A 26,070-nucleotide genomic window follows, 5' to 3' on the forward strand; every position below is an offset into this window, starting at 1 on the left:
CTGCTGAAAGAAACCTAACAAGTTGCTGCAACTGATACAAAATGGAGTAATGTATATGTTTCTTCTTGGTGTTAGTAACAGATCTTGTTAGAACCCATTGATTTAAATGGTGGCACAAGAAAGGATCTCTATTTTAAGTCATAAAAGAAAGAAAGAAAGAAAGAAAGAAAGAAAGAGAAAAGGCCAGGTTTATTCTGCAGCTGTGTGCCCTATCTGTGTTTCATCAAATACAGCTTTTTATTCCTAATGCAGTTTTGGCATTCATTGTTACATTACACATATAATTTTAAATACAGGACTTCGTGAAGCTAGTGATAGTTAAAATGCCTGGCAGTGATGAAGCAGTAACATCAAACTAGCCTGAAGTATAAAATGAGCACGGCCACAAACAAATATGAAATTAATTATCAGTTATAACATTTTCTGAGTCTAGACTCTTCTAACCAGTCATTGTTTTCTGTCTGTGGTGGGGGGGAGGGGGGAATGGGGACTATAGCATGAAGCTGCCAGAACAAAGTTGTTATTGAAATGCAACATGAAGTGCCTGTTCATGCATTACTTTGCCCTCCTCATCCCATAACCCCGGTATTATCCCTAATGAGGATCTATATTGCTCCCGCCCCTACCCTTCACTCATGCCACTCACTATGGAAACAGGTGAATGCTCAATGACATGCAAGGTCTTAAAATGGGGGTTGAAGCTTTGAAACTAATCTACTGCTAAGGATGCCCCCCTCTTCCAGTTGTCTCAGAAAACTACAGGTAAAATTTTCCTCCCATTCACTCTATTGGCAGATTTCCTATTTGCCGATCTTTCAGTTGCCCTCATTTACCCTTCTTTGGAACATAGGAAGCTCCCTTAGGCTGAGTCCATCTAGTTCTGTACTGTCTACACAGACTGCTAAAGACACTCCAGGATTCCAGAGTGGAGTCTCTCTCAGTCCTACCTAGAGATTTCAGACTGGACTAGGAACTGCAGGGCTTTTTCCTCTCATTCTGCCCTGACACTCTGTCTAGATGCAGCCATCTATGTCATGCTGCCATTCCTCCATTCTCCATTCTTCAGGAGCTTGTACTGCATGAATATATCACAATTAAGACGATATTTGTTGTATTATCTTTTAATAAACCTCTTTTCTGGAACAAGTCCTAAAGTCTCAGCTATGTTTCCTCTTCCTAGAACCTTACTTGGTATGCCCCACTGTGTAGACCGAAGTTACCCATGCTCTTCTGCCATTAATTTGGCAGACATGCTAGTTCCTGAGAAATAGAGCAAGGACTTCAGAGGGAAGTTCTCTTAGCACCAGGTTAATTTTCCAATTACCTGTTCTTCCTGAAGGGTTTTTTTCCCCAAACACAGAAGGAGTTCATTAAACACACACGTCTCAAAGAAGAGTTGAAATAGTGGCGATTGCCACTCACAAGTGCTGCTCATTAAATGAGTTGTGTAATCTGAACACATGGTGGGATAGCATTGTAGCCACTTACCCCACCTGTGACATCCACGCATCCATCAGAATGTCTGAAAATAGTTTAGACAGTTCCATATCTGTGCTGTAGTCACATGTTCTGGTAACCATGTAAGGGTCAGGGGAGAAGCTAGCAGCTGAATTTCATGCACATGTTCATATGGAGAAGGTTTTAGATGGTTTCAAAAAAGGGGTTAGCCCAATTCACAGAGAAGAGACTTATGAAATATTAGCCATGATGAATGGAACTTCCTGGTCTAGAGATAGGATGCTTCTGAACACCCCAGGTAAATGGAGCAGAGGTGGGTGCTACTGTCTTCATGCTCTCACTTTTCAAGCAAAAAAGTATATTAAAGTCGAAGCCTGGACATGCTTGTTCTAAAATTACATAATGAGGCATGATCAAGCCTGAGAAATATCTATATTATGCTATGCTATACCATTTATTCAGATGTGTGTGGGGGGACATATATTGTATGTGGTGCTTAGAAAGCTGAGCAGAAGCTGTTCAGGGTGTAACTAAAAATGTGTTCACACAGCACGGAGTGGGATGAGTCAGAAAGGACTGATTTCTGGTGAGCCAATTATACATATGTTTTAATTGAAATCTGACACAGTAGCCCCCATTCTGCTATGTCAAAAGTTTTGTATAAATCAACTAACAAGTTTTAAATGACTTTAATAGCACATGTAAATGGAAAACTGCATGACATTCTAGTTCATTCACTTCTATTTCCCACCTAAGCACCAGGAAGCACATCTGCAGGGGCGAAAATATAACCTCTACATCATAACTGTTTTGAAATAAAAAGTCATTACTTAGCAGTTGCATGGCATGGGCAATGCCCACTGAAATTATTTCAGGAATTTTGTGTTGCTAATAACAGCTTGAATCTTAGACTAGCCCTGCCAACTGCAGCTAAGCCTGCGTAGGCTGACAAAGAACATTCCTGGCTGCATCAGTAAATGGAGAGCTAGATTACATTACAGACTCTGTGATGATCTTAAATGAGTTTTTATCATCAGGTTGGAATTTATGTTTTATCATACCCAAAATAACATATCTGACTTTGAAAGTGCATTGGTCTTAATTACTTGCATTTGTTTCTGTTCTATCTGATTCCACAAACAAAATTCTGTTGGAACTGACATTATGGCTTCCATTGGACTCAGATTGGTGGAGATTTTTAAGTTTTAGAAACCTATCCACAAGAAGCTGAGGTAAAGCAAATTAAGCCTGCATAGAGTTGCACTCAATCCAAATCCTGTCAGCAGCAGGGTTCTGCTGCTCTGCCTAAGGCTTTAAAACAGTGTTTTATGCTGGGGTACAAGTCACGTGGCCAAACTGAACAGTTTTAGGATCCAGCCTAAGTCCTCCCTCTCTGCTTCCACCCCCAGCTCACCCCTTTTTGAGGACTTACACTGGCCACATCTCAGCCAGCTTTGGCTCAGCTGACTGAGTGGGATAAGCAAGTTTTGCTGGCCTATCTTCTGTGGAGCTGGGGTTGGGAACTTAATAATAGCTGAGCCAGGAATCAGCCAGCTAAGCCAGCGTTGCTCATCCCAGTGGACCCTGCTACAGTAATGTCCCTAAATGTCTATCATTTTAAATAACTGCTATGGGAAAACTGACAGTTGCTCACATTATTATTTTTTCTTCAGACTCGTTTAGAAGGCCTCTGGCTCTGCAGTCTTGTTATTGGTGAATCCTGCTTATTCAGTCCTCAAATTAAGCATCATCATCATTAAAAATATTTATTTATTTATTATATGCATTTTAGACTTCCACCCATCATAAATAGATCCCAGGGCAAGATACCATACCCAATTTACAGTATGTGGATGTCATATATTCAGTAACAATAATCAGTGTTATTTTTCTAGAAAATGAGGTGCTGGAACCCACAATGAACACCTGCCTCCCTTGTTCTCTTATAATGGAAATGGTGCCCACCTGAGAGGTACTGAAACTGAGTTCTGGCGAATTCTGGCTGGGAAAAAAAGCCCTGAAAATAATCAACTAAAGCAACTTGACAAGAAGAACAGCTGAAAATATAACATTAGAAGTACTAAAACACTGCAGAGTGGGTTACTTGCTGTGCATTAAAAATATCGTACAAATGCCTTGTGCAAACAGACGAATCTTTATTTGGCATCAAAATGCTAAAAGGGTAGGTGCCAAACATGCTCCCAAATGGAGGGCATTCCACAGGTGGTCACTGCCACAGAGAACGGCCTTTCTATCATCATTGCATAATGTCTCTCTCCCAGTGGTGGAATCCTTTAAATATGACATGAGCAGGAACAGGGAAAAACACTATTTCAGTGATTAGGGTCCTAGCCAAGGTCTGATAGACCAGTCCAAACACCTTGAACTCTTCCTGGGTGTGTAAAGGCAACCAGTGTAAACAATTCTGATTTGTATCATGTGATCCCAGCCAAATGAATTGGTGAACAATATGGCAGAAGGCATACAAGTCATATGTGCAGAATCCTTATAATCTGTACTCACAAAACTGCACAACACAAATTGTGTGAGAAAACTGCTGCACATACAGTTTGCACTCAATGACTTTACAGAAGAGCCCATCAATGTGTGGAAGTTCAGGACCAGCAGACACCATCTCATGCTTCCTGTTCCAGATGATCATTCCCATATTTAATCATTGGCATAGGTCTCTTGTGTTGTTCACATTTTATTATAAACCACTCACATATACCTACTGCCTAGTAACAGAAATAACCATAGTGTTGTTTACAGGAACATATTACAAACAGTTATTCATTCAAAAGGCTATTTTCCCTCACCTTTTGTTACATGATTTATTTTAAAAAAAAATTTGGAACCAACTCAAAAACTTTTTGAGTTGAGATAAAATGAGAATTTTATCACATGTTAACCTTGGATGCAAAACTGCAAATAAAACAATGAAGCAACACAGATCTTCCTTCCTTTTTCTGATTACATCACTGGAACCGTTGACTAATATAAAGGGATTTTATTTTATTTATTTATTTTTAAAAAGAAACTTCTGGGTGTATTTCTCACAGTACTCCATATCTGAATTCCTCTGCATCTGTAATGCAGATGAAACCAATTATAATGAAGTGAAGCATGAGGCGGCTATAAATTCAACCGAAATAAAAACAAAAATGTATTTACCAATACCAAGTATTTTAAAGATGGCAAAGGCAGATGCAGAAGCTCGTGTGGATTTTGTTTGATCCCTTCTTATCATTCTGTAGTCAGGTGTGCTGTGTAGTGACAGAAGAACTCTTCACTTTTGTTGAATCAAAGGTAAAGACAGGTAACAGAGGAGCTGTTGTGTGGAACTTAACAATGTTTCTGCATCAAATAAAAGCCTGTCTAGGTACTTGGAAGAGATGGTTACACTTTCAATATATTCTATGAGTATTTGTAACACAACTTTCGTTTCATTTTCATTTTTATCTTTACAAATGTAGTATTGTTTCTTTTGTTTCTCATTATATATGCAGTACTATTTCTTGTGGATACATTTGTGACATATTAAAGTGATAAAAGATTGGATATAAAAGCTCTATTTTTGTCCTCTATCTATCTGTGTAACTTCTTTCTATTGTATGATCTTGATTTTGATTGGATGATAGCGATGGAAATAATAATTCAATTTATAAATTCAGGCTGTTTAAGATGGGAATAGTGTTGTTTTGTGCTAGTTCCATGGGCAAGGATGTCTTTTATGTATTTGTATGAGCTAAAGCATAGATCCTATGGTAACAGGGTACAAACTTATTTGAAAGCCAAGGTGTTTTTTTAAAAAAACACCCTTTCTTTTAATTAAAATTTTAAATAACTAATTGAGCACATTTTAAAGATGCATAAGGCAAATCCTTATTCATTGTCTCTCTGTTGATAATAATATTGGTCACAATGCGGAGCAACTGTGTACGTTTTAACTAAAATAATAGTTATAGACATACAAGTCTTTTTTTAAAAAAACCCATTCATATGCAGCAGAATCCTAAACTTGTTTACTAAGAAATAAAGCCACACTGAGGAGTTAATCCCTTGTTATTTACAACACAGGTCTATAGGTAAAGGTAAAGGGACCCCTGACCATTAGGTCCAGTCGTGACCAACTCTGGGGTTGCGGCACTCATCTCGCTTTATTGGCCGAGGGAGCCGGCGTTTGTCCGCAGACAGCTTCCAGGTCATGTGGCCAGCATGACTAAGCCGCTCCTGGCGAACCAGAGCAGTGCATGGAAACGCCGTTTACCTTCCCGACGGAGTGGTACCTATTTATCTACTTGCACTTTTGACATGCTTTCGAACTGCTAGGTTGGCAGGAGCAGGGACCGAGCAATGGGAGCTCATCCCGTTGCGGGGATTCGAACCGCCGACCTTCTGATCACAAGTCCTAGGCTCTGTGGTTTAACCCACAGTGCCACCCATGTCCACACAGGTCTATAGACATGCTTAAATCAATGAGAGACTGCAGATAAGTTAAAACCAATGGATTCTGTAAAATACATATAAATAGATTGCACAGAAAGTTTTTCATCTAGGTAGATTTAAGCAGTTTTTGTTTAGGTAAAGCCAGGATAGTTCCATTCAGAGCTATGGCTGTGTTTCAGCAAGAAATGCATGAAGGAAACATGTCCCAATACAGAAAGCAATTGAATAAATATAAAGGAAGCAACAGCATCACAGTCCTTGGAAGATTTGACAAAGTGAATCCCATTGTAAATGTGATTTGACAAATAGCCAATGATAGAGATGCCTAGACACAGAACCTGTGCCTGGGCACAGTAATAGGCTGCATGTGGGCCAATAAACTCAAATGGAATCTCAGAAAGATGTAAGCCCTGTGAGTAAATGGTTCGCAGGTCCAGGAAACTGGTCAACTGCCTGATCTGGAGGGGATCGCACTCCCTCTGGAGGATCAGGTCCTTAGTCTGGGGGTGCTCCTAGATCCTTCTCTGTCACCTGAGGCCCAGGTGACCTTGGTTCTTAGGAGTGCCTTTAACTAGCGTTGCTTCGTCTCCCAGCATTGACCCTTCCCATATATAGCTATAACTTGCCCACTGTGGTTTATATGCTGGTAGCCTTCAGGCTTTACAACTGCAATGCACAAAATTTAAACTCCAAATTTAAAATTTAAGCCCTGAGGCATCACTTTAACTAATCCACAAGTTTGGTCTGGCAAACAAGATAGTGCCATAGCTCTGCGTAGACACTGACTTGAACAGGAGGGTGCAGAAACTTCTTGGCTCCATGTAAAAGGAAACAGACCTTGGTCTAGTTCTGATGCCCAAGCACTAATAGATGGAAAATAATCAGTGTGGACATATGCTGGTGAGGAAATCCAGACTTGTTGGCTTCCACCACTCCCTGTGATGCAGAACACAGAATTTCCACAGGCATTACCTTATCAATTTTCATTTGTATGAAAGTTCTCTTTAACGAAGAATAAAATACAGTCATACCTCGGGTTAAATATGCTTTGAGTTGAGGGCGTTCGAGTTGCGCTCCTCGGCAAAACCCGGAAATAATGGAGCGTGTTACTTCTGGGTTTTGCCGCTTGCGCATGCACAGACGCTCAAAATGATGTCACACGCATGCGCAGAAGCGGCAAAAAGCGACTTGCGCATGCGCAGATGCACCGTCACTAGTTACGTTTACCTCTAGATGTGAACAGGGCTCCGGAACGGATCCCGTTCGTATCTAGTGATACCACTGTAGTACAATTTCTTAGGCACTGGGGGATCTCTAGTCTAGCCACTAGAGATTGTTACAGATAGTTTGAGCAAGAGTGCCAGCTATGGATACAATTTTTCCTTCTCTTGCTGTTTGAAACATATACCTTGGGCTTTAACATGTTTCATGTACATCCTGAATGCAGTCTTTGAGGTACACCTTATCAACTACTGGGCCTTGGAGTCACTGTGGTTGGAATGCTTAGATCAGGGTGAGGGAGAATTGGGTTCCAGTCCCTTTTCACTATAAAGTTCCCTGGGTGACACTGAGTAAGTTACATTCTTTCACAGGAAACTGTGTGGAGGAAACATGGCTCCCCCCAAATAAAAACCAGAGCCAGACATTACCCCCCTGTACAATTTCCTCTGAGAGTGATGGAATGTCATTGTGTGTGTCAAATTTTGGGCCCGCTCCCCCCCCCCCCCGCCACATGTGACAAGGCAGTGTTCGGCTTACGGGTTCTGTGTCCAAGTACTCTTGCAGCCCACTTGGTATGAAAGGTTGGACCATGCTGGTGAAAATTCTAAGTTTATGCCATACTGTGACCCTAACTTTGCATGACAGCAGCAAATTCCTCTGTAAAAGTCAGGCTTTGCCCCATGGATGCATAAAACTGCAGTTTGGGGCCCATTTTAAGAGCAAAAGGACTGCATAGTGCTTTCAGTGCCCCTTCTCCCCACAGCTGATCTCCTAACAGTCTATTACCACAAATACTTTTCTGCCCTCCACATACACACTTGGGTTCCAGCTGTACCAGGGAACCATTACCCCTGCACCTCCACAATAGAATCATATTTGTTTTCTGACTAGTACAACTGGCTCAGTAATAAGAGAAAATTAGATAACTTGCAAGAATCCTGAAATTGCATTCGTATACAACATTGTAAAATGACTGTCACTTCACTGCGACCAAGGGCTTTGGAAGATAAGAAGCAGCACCTGCTGGGGCACAACGCATTCTAAGCTCTGTTTCCACTTTTCAGGTCCTTGGAAAAAAGCTGTCTGGACCTTATAGAAGTCAATAATATGAACCCCAAATTCCAGTCTCATCATGCCCACACTAGCCTTCAGATACCTCAGGCCACACCACTTACACCTCCATGGTGCAAGAGTGACATGGGGGAGAAACTGCTGTTATAGCCCAAAAGCAACTCCACAAGGCCTGATGTGGTAATCAGCAATTTTCCTTCTTTGTTACTTTGCCACACCTTTATGGAAAGAAAGGGAATGGCCAGTCTATGAATATGACTATTGCCCCATGGAATTTGGCTCTGACACTTCAGTCTCACCCCATCCCACTAAACTGAATGAAAGGAATGTTTGACTTCAGTAGCCTACCTTACAAATGTGCTTTGGAAATAATTTCCCTCTCTGCCCATGCCTCCTTAAGACAGCCTGTTCCATTGTTGTAATAATCAGGGCTATGCAGTGTTTGGAAAACTTTGTCTACCATTATGATGACTGATTTAATACTGTCAGTGAAGTTGGGCAAGTGTGTTGCCAGCAATCCCATCTGAAACACGATAAGCTTATCACTTCTGTTAAATTTCCCCACTTTGATCCACCTCTTTTGTGCACTTCCTCAAAGCTCTCCTCAGCAACTTTTTCTTGCAAAAGCTGAGGAAGCATTAGGTTATCATTTTCCAACTTTCCTACAAACAGATAAAATGCTTCTTTGGATGATAATTGTGTGGACCAACATGCAGTAGTTTTGTGATGTTAAGCAGAATATTCCAAGTGGTTGAAGAGAAAATTCACTTTCACATAATTGCACCACTCTGTGGAGGAGGTATAATGTTAACATTTCCCAGTAATCACAGGTTGAGTTAAAGAGCTTGTTGGAAGCCTGTGGTGGAATGCTCCAGACTGGACCTGAAATGGTGGGTTTTATTTATTGTATGAGCCTAACTAGGCATTTCATACAGGTACTTTTAATAAGGAAATTGACTGTAGTTTGAGTTCATCACCATCATTGTCATTTTTTATTTGTATGCCACCTTTCCACAGTTACAAAAACAATGCTCAAGGCGGCTTACAGCATGACAAGATTTACATAATTACAAAAGTCATGAACAATAAATAAACCACATCAAAAAAATACACAGCCAAATGGGAAACAATTTCCACATAAATCAAAATCTAAAACTAAGAATATGGCATTAATATCACAGTTTAAAATGACATAGGTAAAAAAATAACAGCAATTTAAACAAAACCAAAACAAAACGGAGCCCTCTCTGCCCAGCAGCCACAGTGGCAGCAGTCCTTTATAGAGCCCATCAGGCCCCACCCTGGGCCAGGTGGTGAGTGGCAGGACTGGGGCCCTCAGGTGCTGAGCAGGGGAGTTAATAAGTTTATTGTTGTAGCCAAAGGCCAGGACAAACCTTTATTAGGCAATAGTATTAATAAAATAATACAGAACACACATCCATAATATAAAAATCAAGGTTGACTTTGCCAAGGTCCTGAGTATTAAAATACAGTTTCCCTTCTGCATCTCTGATAGTTCTAATTCAATATTTATTAGCCTTTTAAAAATCAAATCTGCCAGCATCCATGATGTATGAAAGAAAAGTTACTAGAGACACCAGCAGACTCAAATCTGGCTTGATTTCGGATTAAAACTCCGAATCATCTCAATAATTGATTACAATTTTATTTAACTCCCCTTATTGTTATTTTTTGCAGCCAGTGCATAGAGGGCTACTATTATTATTGTCACTCAAAAGAACCTGAACCATTTTTGCCAGGGTGTGCCTACTTCTTTGTGTGAACAAAGATTTCAGAAAGTGATCTCTGGGTCTCTAACAGAAAATGAGTGATGTCTTCCATCTGAGGTTGATGACAAATACAAAGTCTGTCTGCATATGGGACTTTGTTGTAGAGCCATCCAAGACTGCAGTGAGCATCACTTGGAAGCACAGCTCAATAACTGCATTTCTAAAGGAAATTTGTGAGAGGTTGGTCAGATAACTAGCTCTGCAATGCTCTCTTCTTAAGAGTGAGTACCAAGGAGGAAAATTGGCGTCCCTTTTCTGAATTCTATCCAGAAGAGCCAATCCTTTACTTGACACTTATTCAAGATCAAAGCAGAGCTCAGTTCTGGAAATTAATAATAGTCTTACAGTTCTTAACAAACTGCTTTCCAGAGCTGCTTATCTTTCAATTCCATATAACACAGCACTCAATGGTATAGTGGCAATAGTAGCATAGTAGCAATTTTCGAAATATTTTAACTGAGCGCAGTTTACTCTTGCCTTAATTGTTGGCCACCCAGATTCTGTACAAAGAAGAGCTGTTGATATTCCTGATGGTAGAGAGCATAGCTAATAATAATAATAATAATAATAATAATAATCTACACAGTTTCCAAAACATCAGTAGAGTTCACACCAGAGCACCTGATTTCAACACCATAGAGCATTTCAGTAAGCACCAAATATCTTTGCAGTACCCCTTCTATTACAAGAAGATGCGTTGATTGTGTGTAGTTATTAATTGTAGAAGTTATCAAATAGGCCTGAGTTCTGTGACAATTTGCTGGTAGACATCAACAAGATTTGAATAATTGGAGTGTCCTGTGCCTTCAGACCATTCTCTTGGCATTCTTCTATTTCTCTATGTTCTCTGGATACATAATTTAGTTACATACAATGGTCAACACTAGGGTTGCCATTTCAAAAAGTAAATTTCGAAGGAGACCATTGAAATGGTAGGGCTTTTTCTTTAACTTTACAAAATTCCCTTTGAGATGTCTTATTTAGACATTTGTTGTTGTTCATACATCTATGTCATGTTTTAGTGTTAAAAATACGGCTAATGTAATGTGATTTCTCAAGATGTGCTAGAGTCACACTACTTGATGATCTTTTCAGAAAGTTCATGCATTTTTTGAGGGTGTTTCCAAAAATCAAAATGCTGGAAGATGCATATAACACATAGAATTCTGTACTCTCCCAAAACCCTGTATTAATTTACACATATTATAACTGCCAATGATGGAATATGGATCCCTGATCCCTTTAGCTACAGTGGTGTTCTAATGCTCTATGGTTATTGTGTGAAACAAATCTTGTTCCAACACTTTTGCAAATGTTAAAAGATCCACCTTGTTACATAGCAGACTTTCCCAAACCATAATGATAAATATTTGTTTTTCTTAAAAGATCTTTTTAAATGTTTTGTGCATTTTCTTTTTTTTTATATATTGCATTGTGTACTAGCAGTCTGGACAGGGCAGTGTCAATACAAAGAACCTTTTTCATTCCTCTCTTCTCTTTTTAACTTTCCTTTTTTTAAGTTAATGGCAAATGACTTATAGCCTTCTAGTGGAAAAGAAACAAATCATTTTTTGTCTCTTAGTTTCACTCTCACAACAGGGGCTCTTATGAATCTCCAGGGCTACTAGCGGCTGATTGAGCTTTCATTTCTTTTCTTGGGAAGTGCATGAAAGGTTTTAAGTCTTGACACAAACAGGAAAACAGAGTCCAAGCATTTGTCCTAAAGGCATGAAACCCTAAATAGTCACTGTGCAGTGATAGTCTATTTCCCTCAAGGACCAGCGATTCTCTTGCTCCTTATTCTTTCAAGACTAGAAGCACAAAGCTTTATTTTATCTCATTTTCAACACACTTTGAAAATTCAGAATGCAAATGCTTGTTTAAGGAAGGCTCTATTGTCACTTGGTTATGGCAAAACTTGTTCTCTCTCACTCCCATCTTTAGTATATCTTCACTGAAACTTGGATCGGCTAAAGGTAAGATTTGCATATTTGTGAAGAGTCATTCTTTTCTTGTTTTATTTATGGGTTGAAAATCCTTGTTATATATTGAGAAGATATCTGCATGTATGTAATCATCTTGATGGGCAAAATGGTAAAAAAAATTTAGTACCACAATACAATGTTTACTGAAACTAAGTTAGCTGCATTTAATTCCCATTGAAATCGAAGGAACTTAAGCTATGGCTAAAATTTCACACTGATTTCAGTGTGACTTAAGTACAGTCTAATTAGTTTGGCTCAAACACACTTGTTATTCAAAACCCCTGACAGAAATTATGGTTAATTCAATAAATTTAATATATATCACAGTTATTGTAATTAAAGAAAGTTTTGAAGCTTAAACCTTAAAGTTATACATGAATGTTCTAAGAAACTAAGAAACCCTCCCCAGGATGTAAAATCCAAGAGATTAAAACTGCCTTGACTGTTCCTGCTCTTCTTATGTTAGATACAGAACAATATTATGTCAAATATAGTATATTAAAAGCACGCAACACACAAGATTTTAGCAGATGTAGCCTGTACTTGCACAGGAAGATGCTAAAAAATTCTGTTTAAATCTAGAATGAACGGATTGACCATAAATGACAGCCTTGCCTAACATGCATTTCAGTAGGAAGTGGGCTTTAAAAGCTACATTACAGTAAAAGCCAGGATAAGCAATTTGGTAGGCTCATGGGAAGATAGCATTACAACCACTTATTGTGCTTATGTTCCTAGAGTGCTTGCAGAGAGAAGCGAGAAAACCTTCGAAATATGGGAAATCATCCATAAAATATTTGCTCATAGAAGGGATTTATCAGTGCATAAGGGGAAACCTTGCAAAGTTAAAAAGATCCTAATTTTTAACAGCCTTTTTAGAGTAGAACATCTACATGCAGCTGATCAAATAATGCATCACAGGTGCTTGGTGCACCCATACTGTATCATCCTAAGAGGCAACCAATTCTGAACAGGAGGCATATTTTGAATTGATAAGTGGAGCATCAGCTATGTTGGATTTTCCCTTTGCCACAAACAAAGGGCTCTTGTTAACCCTTTCTTTGCAAGTATAGAGAGCAGCAGAGGTTCTGGAAGAGCTACCCCTTTGGGCAGCCTGGCAGTCTGTGCTTGCTTGCTTGCATCTTGGAAAATGAAGTAGCAGCTGAAGTGCACAAGGGAAGAATTCTGAGAGTTGCTGATTATATGAGAGGTGAAGGCTAAAGAATGCTTACAAACAGGGCTAATGTGGTTAAAGTGAGACTGAAAGTATACAGAACCTATACAAAAAAGGAAGGAGGACTCACTAGTAGAATCTGGTAATTACCAAACGCTTCAAATTCTGATGCTCTTTGTCATCACTTAAACCAGGGGTGAGCTATATCAGGCCCTGGGAACAATGCAGCTCTCTGAATCTCAGTGTTGGGGTCTCACAATAAGCCACACAATATCCCCAGGCCACAACCTCTTTCCCCAGGCTATATCCCCTGGAATGTGCCCTCGGACTATGACAACTCCTCTTGCTTGGTGGGTGAAAAGCTTTGTATTGAAACCTTACTTTACATGGCTGGAATGTAGCTTACAGTACAAAGGCAAGAATGACGTTCATTGGCCTGCCTTCCTTTTCCTTTAGTGCTACCCATTTTTGTCTCTGTCTCTACCCCGCTATCCTCCAGTGCATGTGACATGCACACATCAAAGGTTGCCCAGGAGCAACAGCTGAACAGATATATATACAGCCAATTAAATGCCACAGAGGATTGTCATATACATCTATTATTATTATTATTATTATTATTATTAATGTAACATTTTAAACATACACATTTTAAATCATTTTTAAACAATCCCTTTTAAAGTTTGAATCATCGGTAACCAAGTCTTTCCATAGTAGGCAAGGAGTACACTGACAATTTGTTGTGTACGTTTTTATAAATTCCGTTGGGAAGCACTTGGTTTGCAAAGCAATCTATATGTCTCAAAAATAAATCGAATAAATAAATTGAAGCTCAAGTTGTAGTTCTAACAAAAAAACCAGGAAGGTACATAATAACAACCAAATGGTTCTAGCTCTCTCCAGACAATTTTACAAGTTAATATGGCAAGCCAACCAGTGAACAATAACAATTTACTGTGCTGTTTTATAAGCAATGTCTTGTATTTATTGCAGTTAATATCTGGATGTTCAGCGTAAGTACGGTAAATGTGAAACTAGCATTCCACTGGGCATCACATTTGGAATGATTTTTAGGATGTTGTATTGAATCACTTTTATCAGCCGTGACTTATTTGACAATGATTCTTCCTGGAAGAATTTGCTCCATGTGCTGCATATTTTGATATACTCCTGACTAGGCCACTGTAACACAATCCATGTGCAAATTTTAAAAAGAAAAAAAAAGTTGTTTGGAAGTTGCAACAGGGGCTGAATGGGGCAGCCATGTTAATGTATTGTGGTGTTAGTCACATAGAGCATAAAACATGGATCCTCTGTGAGCTCCAGTGACTACTAGCTTGCACCAATTCAAAGTGCTAGTGCTTCCCTTTATGAACCAAGTCCACTTGAGGGAATGATTTCCTGTAAGTTTTTTGACTGGTTGATTTTCTGTCACATTAGTGTGATGAGGGTTTTTTTGTGGGTGTTGAACAAATTATGGAAGCAATTGCACATTAAGGTTTGTTATATTGCTAGGCTTTAAAGACAAGCTTTTCATGGTTGATGTCTAATTGCTCTACTCTATATATTTTCTGATGCTTTTAAGCTTTCTTCTTGTTCTCTGCCTTGAGAACTGTTATACCAAAATGTGGGCTATACATTTTCTAAGTAAATAATTGGATTATACCTCCCTTGCCTTTAGATCTGAAGGTGGTTACTTATACCCAGTGCTTTTTTTCTGGGGGGAAGCAGGGGTATGCATACCCCTAAACATTTTGTGAATCTAAGTTTGGCCTCATTGAGGGGCACTATTTCAATATGAGTAGGAAAATGAGAGCACCCCTAAACATTTTTTTTAGGAAAAAAGCACTGCTTATAACTGATATGCAAGGTTTGCCAGACACACATTTTGAATAATGCATTGTCAATTGCTCTTACAATGTTGTTTACTCTTTCATGGAACTGAAACAAGGAGAAAAATACCTTGAGTAGCAATAAGGCTTTACTCTACTGCCCATGGTTTCCTAAAACATATTGTCAGCATTAGATTGGAGATAAGCGTGTTTCACTCATGTCTCCTGCACCTGTTCAAGGGATTAATCACAAAGTTAGTACATTGCCTTGTGCAACACAAGAAGCCATGTGGCTATTCAAAACATTCATGTTGTCTTTGATTCAGAAGTAGTCATTTAAGAACGAAGAAGAAGAGGAGGAAATAAACCAGTATAAATGACATCTGGCTTTTTCTTCCCTTCCTTCTTTGCTTGTTGAATTATTTAAACTTCTCCCAATTTCCAGGTTTCTTAAGTTTGCAGTAGCAACTGTATCTTGTACTTGTTATAAATAATTTGTATAGCAGCATGTGAGTTGCTGGCAAAGCCCTGCTCAAAGCCACCCTGCCGATTCAGCTGCTGCTTTTTTACTCTTGTTTGATTTCAGTGATGCTACAGGCTGTACAGTGCAGACTGCAGCCTTGGCAAAAATGGGAAATAGTACATAGTGTTTGCTAGAGATATTAGTACCTCCTCAGACACCACTAGAAGTCCTTGAATACAAAGAATTAGATGTATCCCCATTTTTCGGCAAGTGTGATATGATCCATCTTCTAATGTGGCAACTTCAATGTATGCATCCAAACCCTTATCCTATTCCAGTTCTTAATCACAGAGCTGCATGGTCTAGTTGTATTTCAATACTGTTCAGGGTTTATTTTTATTTTTTAAAAAATAATATTTATTAATAGTTTCAGAATTATAGAAAAAAAATTAAAAAAATAAAAAACAACACTACAATACATAAAAAAGAAGAAAAAACGCAAAAACCAATACAACAATACAGCAAGAAGATAAAAAAAAGAAAAAAAGGAAGAAAAAAAGACACAAATCCCAAATTACAAATTTTTAACTTCCATTTGCTTGTTTCATTGACCTCCTCACACCTCCCTTTTTGTATTCTAGTTTAATTAGTTATTTCAGCAAATTCTTTCCATCTTTCTCAATTTTTGTTAAATAATTTATCTTAACAATTTAACCTAATAATTAGCTCAACAAATCCTTCCATCTTTCCCCATATTCTGTTATTCAAATTACCTTAATTTATTTAACCTTATCTTACCATAAAATACCTTAAAGCTTGAATCTTAATGCTCAAATATACATAACTCCTAATATCATTTCTGCTAGAGTCATATAGTTTCATTCCAACATTTTCCCTAATATTCATTGATTTTAGGCTAATTCCCTAAATAAAAAATTTTCTTTATAAATTTTCTTCCAATCTTCATCCAACGTCTCTTCTTCCTGGTCTCGGGTCGTGTCAGTCCTTACTGTCCATTCCATCTGGTCCATCAACCTGGAAGTCTTATGTCCAAGGCCCTTAAGTCTCTTCCATGTCCCTTCTGCAGATCTTCTTCTTCTTGTTTATACTTGCCCTTTTCCTTGTCTTTTGTTGGTCTCTTTCTTAATTTCTTTCCTTTCTCATTGAGGAGTAGGTCTCTGGGGGATTCCAACCCAAAATTGTCTCCATCTCCCTTCATCAAACCCGCCCATTCCCCACAGTCCCACTCCCCACAGTCATCAATGTATTCCAAAAAGTATTTAAAAGCATATTTCAAGGTCTCTCGAAAGTTAGGAACCTCCTCAGCTCCAGACTGCCCCTGGCCCACTCCAACTTCAATCTTCAATGACAGCGGCTTATACTCCTGTAGGGCCTCGGGTCTCTCCATTTGTATTATTTGAGGTGCAACCGCATCCTCCTCCATTATCTTCTGCACTTGCCCAGTCAGTACAGGTTCATGAGTTGGTCCCTGAATGGTTTCTGTATCAATGTTCCCTGTTTGTCCACAGTTATTAACCACAACAGTCATCAAGTCCATTTTCTCATTCATCAAATCCATCTTCTCGTGCATCTGTTCCAGCAAGGCACTTGTCTTGCATAAAGCAAGCACCCAATCTTCCTCCCAGCTCATCTTTAGTCAAGGTCAGAAAAGACTGGTCCCACGATCTTAATCTCACAGCTGTTGAGTCCTCAAGTATACTGCAGCAACAATTTAACAAGCTCCCTCTAGAGGAGACAATTTCTATTTGTATCCATTTTTTTTTTTAAGGCAAGTCCAACAAAGGAAAATTACTTTCATTTTTCAGATATTTTTCAGATATTTTGTTTCTTTAGAATGCAAAAGGCAACATTGGAATCAGTTTATTTCTCTTCTTTAGCTATCTGTCAAAGTATTCCATTCACAGTCAATGAACCTCTCCAACTATTTCTGTCTCTGACACCCCGTTCCCAGGTTAGAGACGGTGGAAACTTATCCTTCTTCACTCCCTCTCCTGCAGGGGTTAAACAAAGTCCCCCCCCCCTTTTCTCCTGCTTCCAAGGGGGTTTCAGTGATTCTAGATGAAGGAAATTTAGACCTTTTTAACGGCTTTCCAGGCTTTAGCTTACAAAGTTTTTGCTTTAGTCTATATACAAAAAGCGGAAGGCGGACTTCCTGTTTTGAACCTTCCCGCTTCGATGCCAAATTAAGATATTTCTTGATCCAATTTTCCGTTTCTACTCACGGGTACTTGTTTTAAATCCAATTGTCCACAGGAAAAAGTCAGCGCTCTCCGGCAATGGCTGTGCGGCTTCACTCCGTGAAAATAGCAATCAGTTCGCACCGCGCCGCTCACCCCACTTCGCTCCGGCGCCCCAAAATGGGGTTCCCGGTGAGTGGGGGGGCGCTCCTGGTGCCCTGCCGAACCCCACATTCCCAGGCTTCCTCCGCCTGGGATTTATAGCGGGTCCCCACCTTCGCCGCGGTGGGAAGACCCAGTTTCCACGGAGCCCGTTCCTCCGGTCGGAGGAACTCCGCCATTCACCGATGGCGCTGACCCGGAAGTCCAATACTGTTCAGGGTTTAAGTCCACCAATTTATCCATCTGTAAGCTTTTAGTACTAATTTTAATTTAGTCTTGGTTCAGATAGTAGTGTTTACTCTTCTTCCCTGCTCTCTCTTTGGGTATATATTATACACTTGTGTATTTTAGTATACTCTGAGACGTAGAATATTCCAGTATATCATAGCAACATAAAGTAATATAAGTACTAGGGGTGCAAGTCATATTAATCTAAAAGCCTTTAATTGACAAAAAGTTGGGCCCTGATTATTTGGACAGCAGAATTAACTTTTTTTTAAAAGTTAACACGTATAAGAACTTAAAAAAAAAAAGATAGCAGCAAGCAGCATATTTGAAAAAATATTCTGTCACACATAAGGGAATGACTCTTTTAGGCTGATGGCTGAAGTCTACACGTGCATGATTATCCAAATTATTTTATTTAACAAAATGTGTATACCTGTAAGCATTCCACAGTTTTTTAAAAAATAAAACCATTAAAATTATTGATTAAAATACCGGTAGGTATTTAAAATATTCAAATGGTTATTAAAATCCAGAATAGCTAAAAAGAAATAAAATGCACATGACTTATGTATGGACAGGCTTGCCTAAACAAAAATGTTTCAAGCAGGCAGCAAAAAGAGTACAACAAAGGTGTCTGCCTGATGCCAACAATCAGGGAGTTCCATAGTATGGGTGCTGCCAGACTCAGACTGATTTCTTACAAGTGTTGGAATTACCGTATTTTCCGTCCTATAGGGCGCACCGGCCCATAGGATGCACCTCGTTTTTTTGGGGGAAATGAATAAAAAAAAATTATTCCCCCCCCAGCCGCGGCTGCAGCCCCAAGCCTTGCGCACACCTGCCCGAAGCACGGGGCGCCCTCCGGATAGCTCCCCGTGCTTCGGGCTGCAGGCTGCCGCCCCAAGCCTCACGCGACTGGCGGGACCTCCCAACGGGCACGCAAGGCTTGCGGACACTTCAGGAAGCTGCCCGCAAGCCTTGTGAGCCCGCGGGAACTCCCGCCGGGCTTGCAAGGCTTGCGGATAGCTTCCTGAAGCCTGGAGAGCTTGAGGCATCGGTGCGCACCGACCCCTCTCACTCTCCAGGCTTCAGCAAAAGCCTGCATTCGCCCCATAGGACGCACACACATTTCCCCTTCATTTTTGGAGGGGGGAAAGTGCGTCCTATGGGGCAAAAAATACGGTAGTATTATGTGCAACCTGTAACAGTGCCGGTTCTGCATGTCAAAACACTCAATGGGGATATAAGAAACGTGAGGAATAAGGGGAAGTATGCACCCCCCCCCAAACAGTTGGCCATATGCAAATTAATGCAGATTTGATTGACCAAGCAATTAAAACACAAACGGTGGGTGACCTATGAGTATCCCTTATAACACGCCACCAGGTCAGTTGTCTACCTATCACTATGTAGCAATCTGGGGCTGCTGAAAATACCATGAAAAGTGCCAAGAAGGCAATATCTGCATTTTCTCCTACACTATTCCCTACCTGCTATAAGGCAAAACTTTCTGTATCACACAACAATAACAAAGATTGGATGAAGAGACCACAGAGAAACAGAGCAAGAGAAGTTGAGGCTGCACTCAGCTTCCCTGCTCTGGGAGAGATGTAAAATATATGTTTTGGTTGCTAGCTGGCAACTACCAGTTGCATTCACACACCAAATTGTCCATTCCTTGGTATGTTTGGGTAGTGCATCATCTGTGACCACTGTGATCACTGAATTGTGGGGTAGTGGTTGTTTCATATTCTGTGTCCAAGACTTCTTTGGATTTCATACAAGAGTGATTAGTGAAACATTAACATGTCAGAAGCAGCAACAGTTTTCAAGCAATGCTGAAGCAGAAATGAGATTTTCAAGCCTGAAACTAATGTAACATCATATTCTAAGTTTCTCAATCTTTTAAATATGCAACCTGTGAATGATTTCTAAGTTGATGAAAGGAAGAACTGAGGCAGGTGAGCTCTGATGTAGAACAACATTGGGCTTTTTTTTGGTACAGTGTTTATCTTCTAATATAACGGCTTTGAAACAATGCACTCCTAATTTTCCATTTCCTCATTTTTGTGTACATGAGCACATGTGCCCACTGCTCCGGCTTGCGTCCCAGAGAGGCAGGGTGAACATAATGGGTGTAAAGCAAGATTCATCACTTGTGGATGAAACGGCGCTCCTCGCTTATCCTGGCTGCTCATCAAGATAGCTTTTCTCAGAGACATTAGGCTTTACTTTCTGCAGCAATAAAGCTGCCAATAAAGCAAAGTTAAGGCAACAGCTATAACAAACTCCAAGGAAATTACCAGGTAGCCATACAAGTACAGAGTTTTACTAGATGTCCATATTTACCGTAAATTATTCAGTTTAATTTGTAGAAAGAGCCATCGTTCAGTGATAGAGAATGTGCTATGCAGATCAACTCCCTGGTGTCTTCAGGATCTTTGGTAGAATTTTCTGCTTGAAATGTGAGTTGTTACAAGCTGCATGATACAGTTCTGAGCATTTATAATGCAGATGGACTATAACACAATAGTTGTGCATATGCTTTGTATGCAGAAGTTCCCCATTTCAATTCCTGGCTTCTCTGGGTAGAAGGTGAGTTAGCAAATGATAGGAGAGGCCTCTGCTGGAGAGTCTCTGTGAATCAGCAGTAGCCAATGTTGGCTTAGATGACATGACTCAGTATGTGGCAGATCTATTGGTTAATATGCTGACTGAATAGATAATGCTGTAGGGCTTTTGTGAGTCAACTAAACAGGCCTGGTTACAGATTAAAGACCCTACTTCCTTTATGCTAACTGCTTTGGGGCAAACATTCATGATTACTGGAGCTTCCTATCCATGTAATGATATACAATTGATTCTAAAGTTACAGTAAATGTAAAAAAGTATTGCATGTCATCTTTAAATTACGCCCTTTCAGTATTTACCCAGACTCATTATTCTGCTTCATACTCAGTGCCTGAACATAATGATCCACTGCTATCCAAATAAGAACCCTCTCTATAGACGAGGATTAAATATGTCTGTTAACTACAGTGTGGTTCTGTTGCTGCTCTTCTGTTCTATGGATTCTTCGCTATGCATCGCTTAATTGAATGGAAAGCACAGTCATTCTGCTATCATTACTCAGCCTCTGATTAGGTGTCACTAAACTAGCTCTTTGTGTAGTATGATTTATTTAGCCTTGGAGTACATGAATGTAACTGCTAATTAGATTGATAAAGCCTATACAACAATCAATGTGTCTGATCGACTTTTAAATGTTGCACCAGTATTATGCAGAGACATGGTAAAAATCTATGTGTATCAGCAAGGAAAATAACTAATCCCTGTTTTATTCCATTACTAATGGAAACATAATGGTCCATGAAGCTCATGATCTTTCTTTGCCAACAAAATGATTTCCCAGGGAGCTTTTCTTTTGCAATTTTTTTCTGGGATGAAGTTAATCTAAGACCAGGATGCATTGGAACCATTTTATGCAATAAACACTTGGCAAATGGCAACTGCATGGTGCTGTTTGTTTTACACTGGGGAGAGTTCTCAACCCCACCAATCATCCAACCCAGACAGCATCATTCTATATATTTCCCACATATTTTATTGAACGCATCTGGCTTAAAATTGAACCCCACGGATCTCATGTTGAGCTGTTCAAACTGATTTTGGCTATGTGATCAACTTCACAGCAGTTGGAAGGCAGGTCAGGTCAATGGCATAAGCCAAACATTTTGAATTAATAGACTAATGATGAATTCCAGGTTAGCTGAATTGCAACAGTTTCACTTTCTTATACAGCAAGCCCAAAACTTATACAGAGGTTATGTTCTGGGGGTGGGGTGGTGCCTAAAGCCAAAATCGCGTACTGTATGGGGTTCAATGGCTGGTGAGATTGCCAAAGTCATTTTTCTTTTCTGTCCCCTTTAAAAAAAATCCTCTTCCTTTCTTTGCACATAAAACTGAACACACACACACATTAAATCTGAAGCTCAGTGACACAGGTTGCTTACTATCACAGTTCCATTTTGCTGTCACAATGCTGTCACATGTTAATGTGTTTCACATGTTTAACTTTCTTCATGCAAAAATAAAAATCAGAGTAAAAGTGAAGCTGCCCTAGGCTGTTATCTGAAAAAAATATTAACTAGAAATAATCTTTATTTCAGTCAATAGGACACCTCCTTATAAAATGGTTTTAGAGTCATGCCACTATTAGTAATGAGTATGTGTCTGGCTTTCACCTATTATTTTGAGCAAATTGCAAATACTTCTGCAATTTAGAGATTACTGATGTGTTTTATATTTTAAATTTGTGTTGAGTAGCTGCGATTTTGCCTGTGAGTATGTTACATAGATTTGTTTAATATTGTTGGTTATTTTAGATTTTGCAAGCATTACACAATCTGTTCTGTGTTTGTTATATGGTTGGTAGAACACCCTGTTGCTGGGACTATAAACTCTTTCTGCCTAATATGGGAGTGTGCATCACCAATTGGGGCTAACTGAAGTGATGAAGGTGTGAGGTGTGGGGATGGCAAGGTTCATGGTCAGTATTCTCCCTCTAGGAGGCTGGAAACATTTTAATTCCTTCACAGTGACTGACAGAGAATGTAATCCAAGCAGGCCATATTATGCTCATAGCTGTCAACTTTTCTGTTTTCTTGCGAGGAATCCTATTCAGAATAAGGGAATTTCCCTTTAAAAAAGGGAAACGTTGACAGCCAAGATTATGCTCCTTATTATCTTTAGCCATCAGCTAAAGTCAGGCTGGCCACATGACCCAGAAAAACCGTCTGCGGACAAACGTCGACTCCCTCAGCCAGTAAAGCGAGATGAGCGCCGCAACCCCAGAGTCGTTCGCGACTGGACTTAACTGTCAGGGGTCCTTTACCTTTACCTTTTTAAAGGTTGAAAAAAACCTCTTCCAACCTATGGGCGGAAATTAAGCAGATATTGATTTCATGCTATGTGTAGCCAAACAACAAACAAGCAGGAAGACAGCTTTCTGCTTAAAGCTGAAGCTTCCTAGTTGATGGTTTGACAAATGATAAGCAGCTATGAGAGGCTTCAGATTCAGCCAGCATAAGTGCTCAGCTGGTTTGAGGAAGTTACATGCTTCCTGCTGAACTGGGGTTGAGAATGTAAGAATGGCATAGCCATGGCTAAGCCGGGGGAGCCCCAAATCCACCTACTCCACCCACTTATTCCAGCAGATTGTAGATTTGAATTGTACTGTTAAGTCTTTGCAAATACACTCACAACTTGACTAGTAAGATTCTTTTTTTAATTCTTTAATCTGTGTCTTTCTACAGGAAATCTCTTCCTCGATGCCAAAGAATTAACAGAATGCTGTCCAATGAATCCTTGCGGCCTCCAGTGTACAGCCGCTCCAATTCTCAAGCCTCTGTTGACAGCACTTCGATGGAAGATTTCTGGTGTGAGGTAGAAAATATCAAAGAGAACACAGAAGATAGGCAAGATGAGCAAACCCTATTAGATGTCAAGGCTCCGGATGGTGTGTATAGACACTTCAAATACAGCCTTACATGCGCTTGCCTTACATTGTGCTGGCAAAATGGGACTTCAGCCCCTCTCCACCTGCGCCCTCCCCAGATCTGCATCAGAGAGGCAGGAGAGTGCCCAAAATGGCATGCAGGAGGAGGCGAGGGGTGATGCACAAGAACTGCTTGTGCTGATGGAATGATGTCCTTAGCACATTAAATACAACCCATTACATCTGCTTTAAAATTGCAAATTCTTTGAAAAACTCCCTGTTTTACATAAATAACTGGGTACAATATATAAGTAGTAAATTTCACAGCTTTCTGGACTGCACGTTATATGTGTATAAAATATAGGTGTAGTAATTTAAGAAAAATGCAGGAGTTCAATGAGTGGTGCATGTATTGGGCACAATCCACCTGTGACAGTATAGGCCACAGTCTGTGCCATAAGAGAGGAGGGAGGGAGGCAAACACCAGGTAGCTCAGTCCCATCCTTCACCATTGCAACCACATGGATATATTCCCCCCCCCCTCAAAAAAAAAATCTTGATCTGCTAAACAGTCCTTTGACATCTGGAACATTTCTAACTAATCTCACATTCTCTCTCTATTGTGGGTAGACTGGTTAGGTAATAAATTAATTAAACGTGGTGTGAATAAGACCTCATACAAACTCAGATTTTTGTAGTTAACAGTTTTTTGAAAATATGTTCTTTTTAAAAAAGAAAACTTAAAAGTTTTAAATATCATCTCTATAGTCATACAAGTTGTGGAATTTTATAAAGCTGCCCTATAATTCATCAAAGGCTGCACCTTAATCGGCTCACTCGTGTTTTTGAACAGTAACATCTTTAAAATCTTGGCAACTGTCCAGCCAGCATTAAGGTCATCTTTTCAGTCCCTCTGATTTCAAGTGGAGTAAATTCCCTGGAGCTAAGCAACTTTTTAACTCTCCCACTGAAATCAGTGAAGCAGGCAGAATGACCCAAAATGTGTTCATTTCTGAGTACTCCCACATAGGTCAGTAGGACTTACTTCCTAGCAAGTCTGCTTAGCGTTGCAGGTTTTAAAGTGCTTAACGTTGCCTAGATTATGCCCAGGCTCTCTAAATGTATCCCAAACAGAGATCCTTTATATATTGTATTTTTTTAAAAAAGTATGTGAAAGTGCCATTGAGGCGACATGGAGGTTAAATATCAGCTTGGAGACAGGAGAATGAGTTATTAGTCCTGTTTGTGGTCTTCCAAACAGTTTCAGAAGACGCATACAGTTTCATTGGCCTCAGGGGCCGAATCAATGAGTTGGTCATGCTGCTATACTGAGATTGTGTTGATAAAGATTACGAGGAAGCAATCTCTCAGGCTGGGAGAGGGAAAACTTCACTTTCTTGGAGCAGATGGCAATTTAATTTTCTATGTCTGTGTCTGCAAGACTAGTCCAACATTTTCTGAGAGGCTTAAGAATTGGCTGGAATATGATTTTCTAATTTCCTTTTTTAATGTCTGTCACTTCTTTACTTTCCCCCCATAAAACTGAGGGTTCTGCTCAGCTAAATCATTGTTTATGTGGAAAGAGTTTTATGTGCACAATGGAATGTCCACCACCCTCTTTCCCCATACATCCTCCACTCCCCACTCCCCCAGTGATCTTAACACTCTCTGCTTGCCTACTCTTTCAAGGCTTCCATTGCCCGTTGGGGCCCAGCTCCCCATTTGAGGATCAACTGCCGCATGCAGATTTTAGGCCAGATGTTCCAAGGAGCAGAACTTATTAAGGACTTTTGTGCTGCTGCTGCTGCTGCTGCTGCTGCTACTGCTTCCCTTTCCCACTCCTTATTGCCATATTAACACATGCCTACTCTTCCACAGAAGGGGAGCTGGAAGCTGAATGGTTGCAAGATGTCGGTCTGTCTACATTAATATCAGGCTCTGAAGAGGAAGATGGAGAAGCACTGCTGTCCACGCTGACCCGCACTCAAGCAGCAGCAGTTCAAAGGAGATATAACACCTATACTCAAACCATGAGAAAGAAGAATAAACACGCAGTCAGAGATGTGCGTGATATTTTTGGTATTCATGACACTCCTGTAAGTAGTATGTTTATTACTTCGGAAATTGTTGGAACTTTCCTTTATTAAGGATAAGGGTTTGGTTTAAAGGGCCTTTGGGCATACTAGTGTGCACCTAAATGTTGAGGAAATGCACTGAAAACACACCTTGAATTTTCCAACCTGCAAGTTAAGCAAATGTGCATTTTTCCAGGAAAAAGTGCTGCATCAGTTTGCTTAGCTTTGTATAACCTGTCTCTGTTTAAGAGCCTATACATTAGAAGACTATATAAAGATGGTAATTAGTAGCAGAAACAAAAATATTCTGATAATCCTGAATGTGCAGCAGAGGCAAACTTCTTTCCACCTGCCCTTGTGATATGGATTCATCTGAGGAACTGATGCATTGCATCTGTAATTCTGCCAATTTCTCCCCTCTTTTTTTTTATATGGTGCTTAGTGCATACCAGACCCCAGACACTGAT

At 39.9% G+C, this 26,070-nt stretch overlaps 2 protein-coding genes across 3 annotated transcripts in view; both read left to right on the forward strand.

The window, feature by feature from the left end:
* LOC308481103 (uncharacterized protein) overlaps positions 1–26,070 on the forward strand; it is a 358,919-nt gene that overhangs the window by 99,728 nt on the left and 233,121 nt on the right. The gene's annotated exons all lie outside the window — the stretch shown is intronic.
* Positions 1–26,070, forward strand: part of ARHGAP28 (Rho GTPase activating protein 28) — a 60,466-nt gene that overhangs the window by 16,636 nt on the left and 17,760 nt on the right. Inside the window, exons 1-3 of one of the 2 annotated variants that reach the window (XM_081013109.1) lie at positions 11,766–11,965; positions 23,347–23,549; positions 25,407–25,624. In XM_081013109.1, the coding sequence (XP_080869235.1) occupies positions 23,381–23,549; positions 25,407–25,624 (387 nt within the window). In that variant the 5' untranslated portion in view covers positions 11,766–11,965; positions 23,347–23,380. Of the gene's footprint in view, positions 1–11,765; positions 11,966–23,346; positions 23,550–25,406; positions 25,625–26,070 lie in introns of those variants that run through there. The other variant, XM_081013108.1, reaches the window with a different exon arrangement.

Source organism: Podarcis pityusensis (genome assembly GCF_964106645.2).
Source record: "Podarcis pityusensis genome assembly, chromosome: 7".
NCBI lineage: Eukaryota > Metazoa > Chordata > Lepidosauria > Squamata > Lacertidae > Podarcis > Podarcis pityusensis.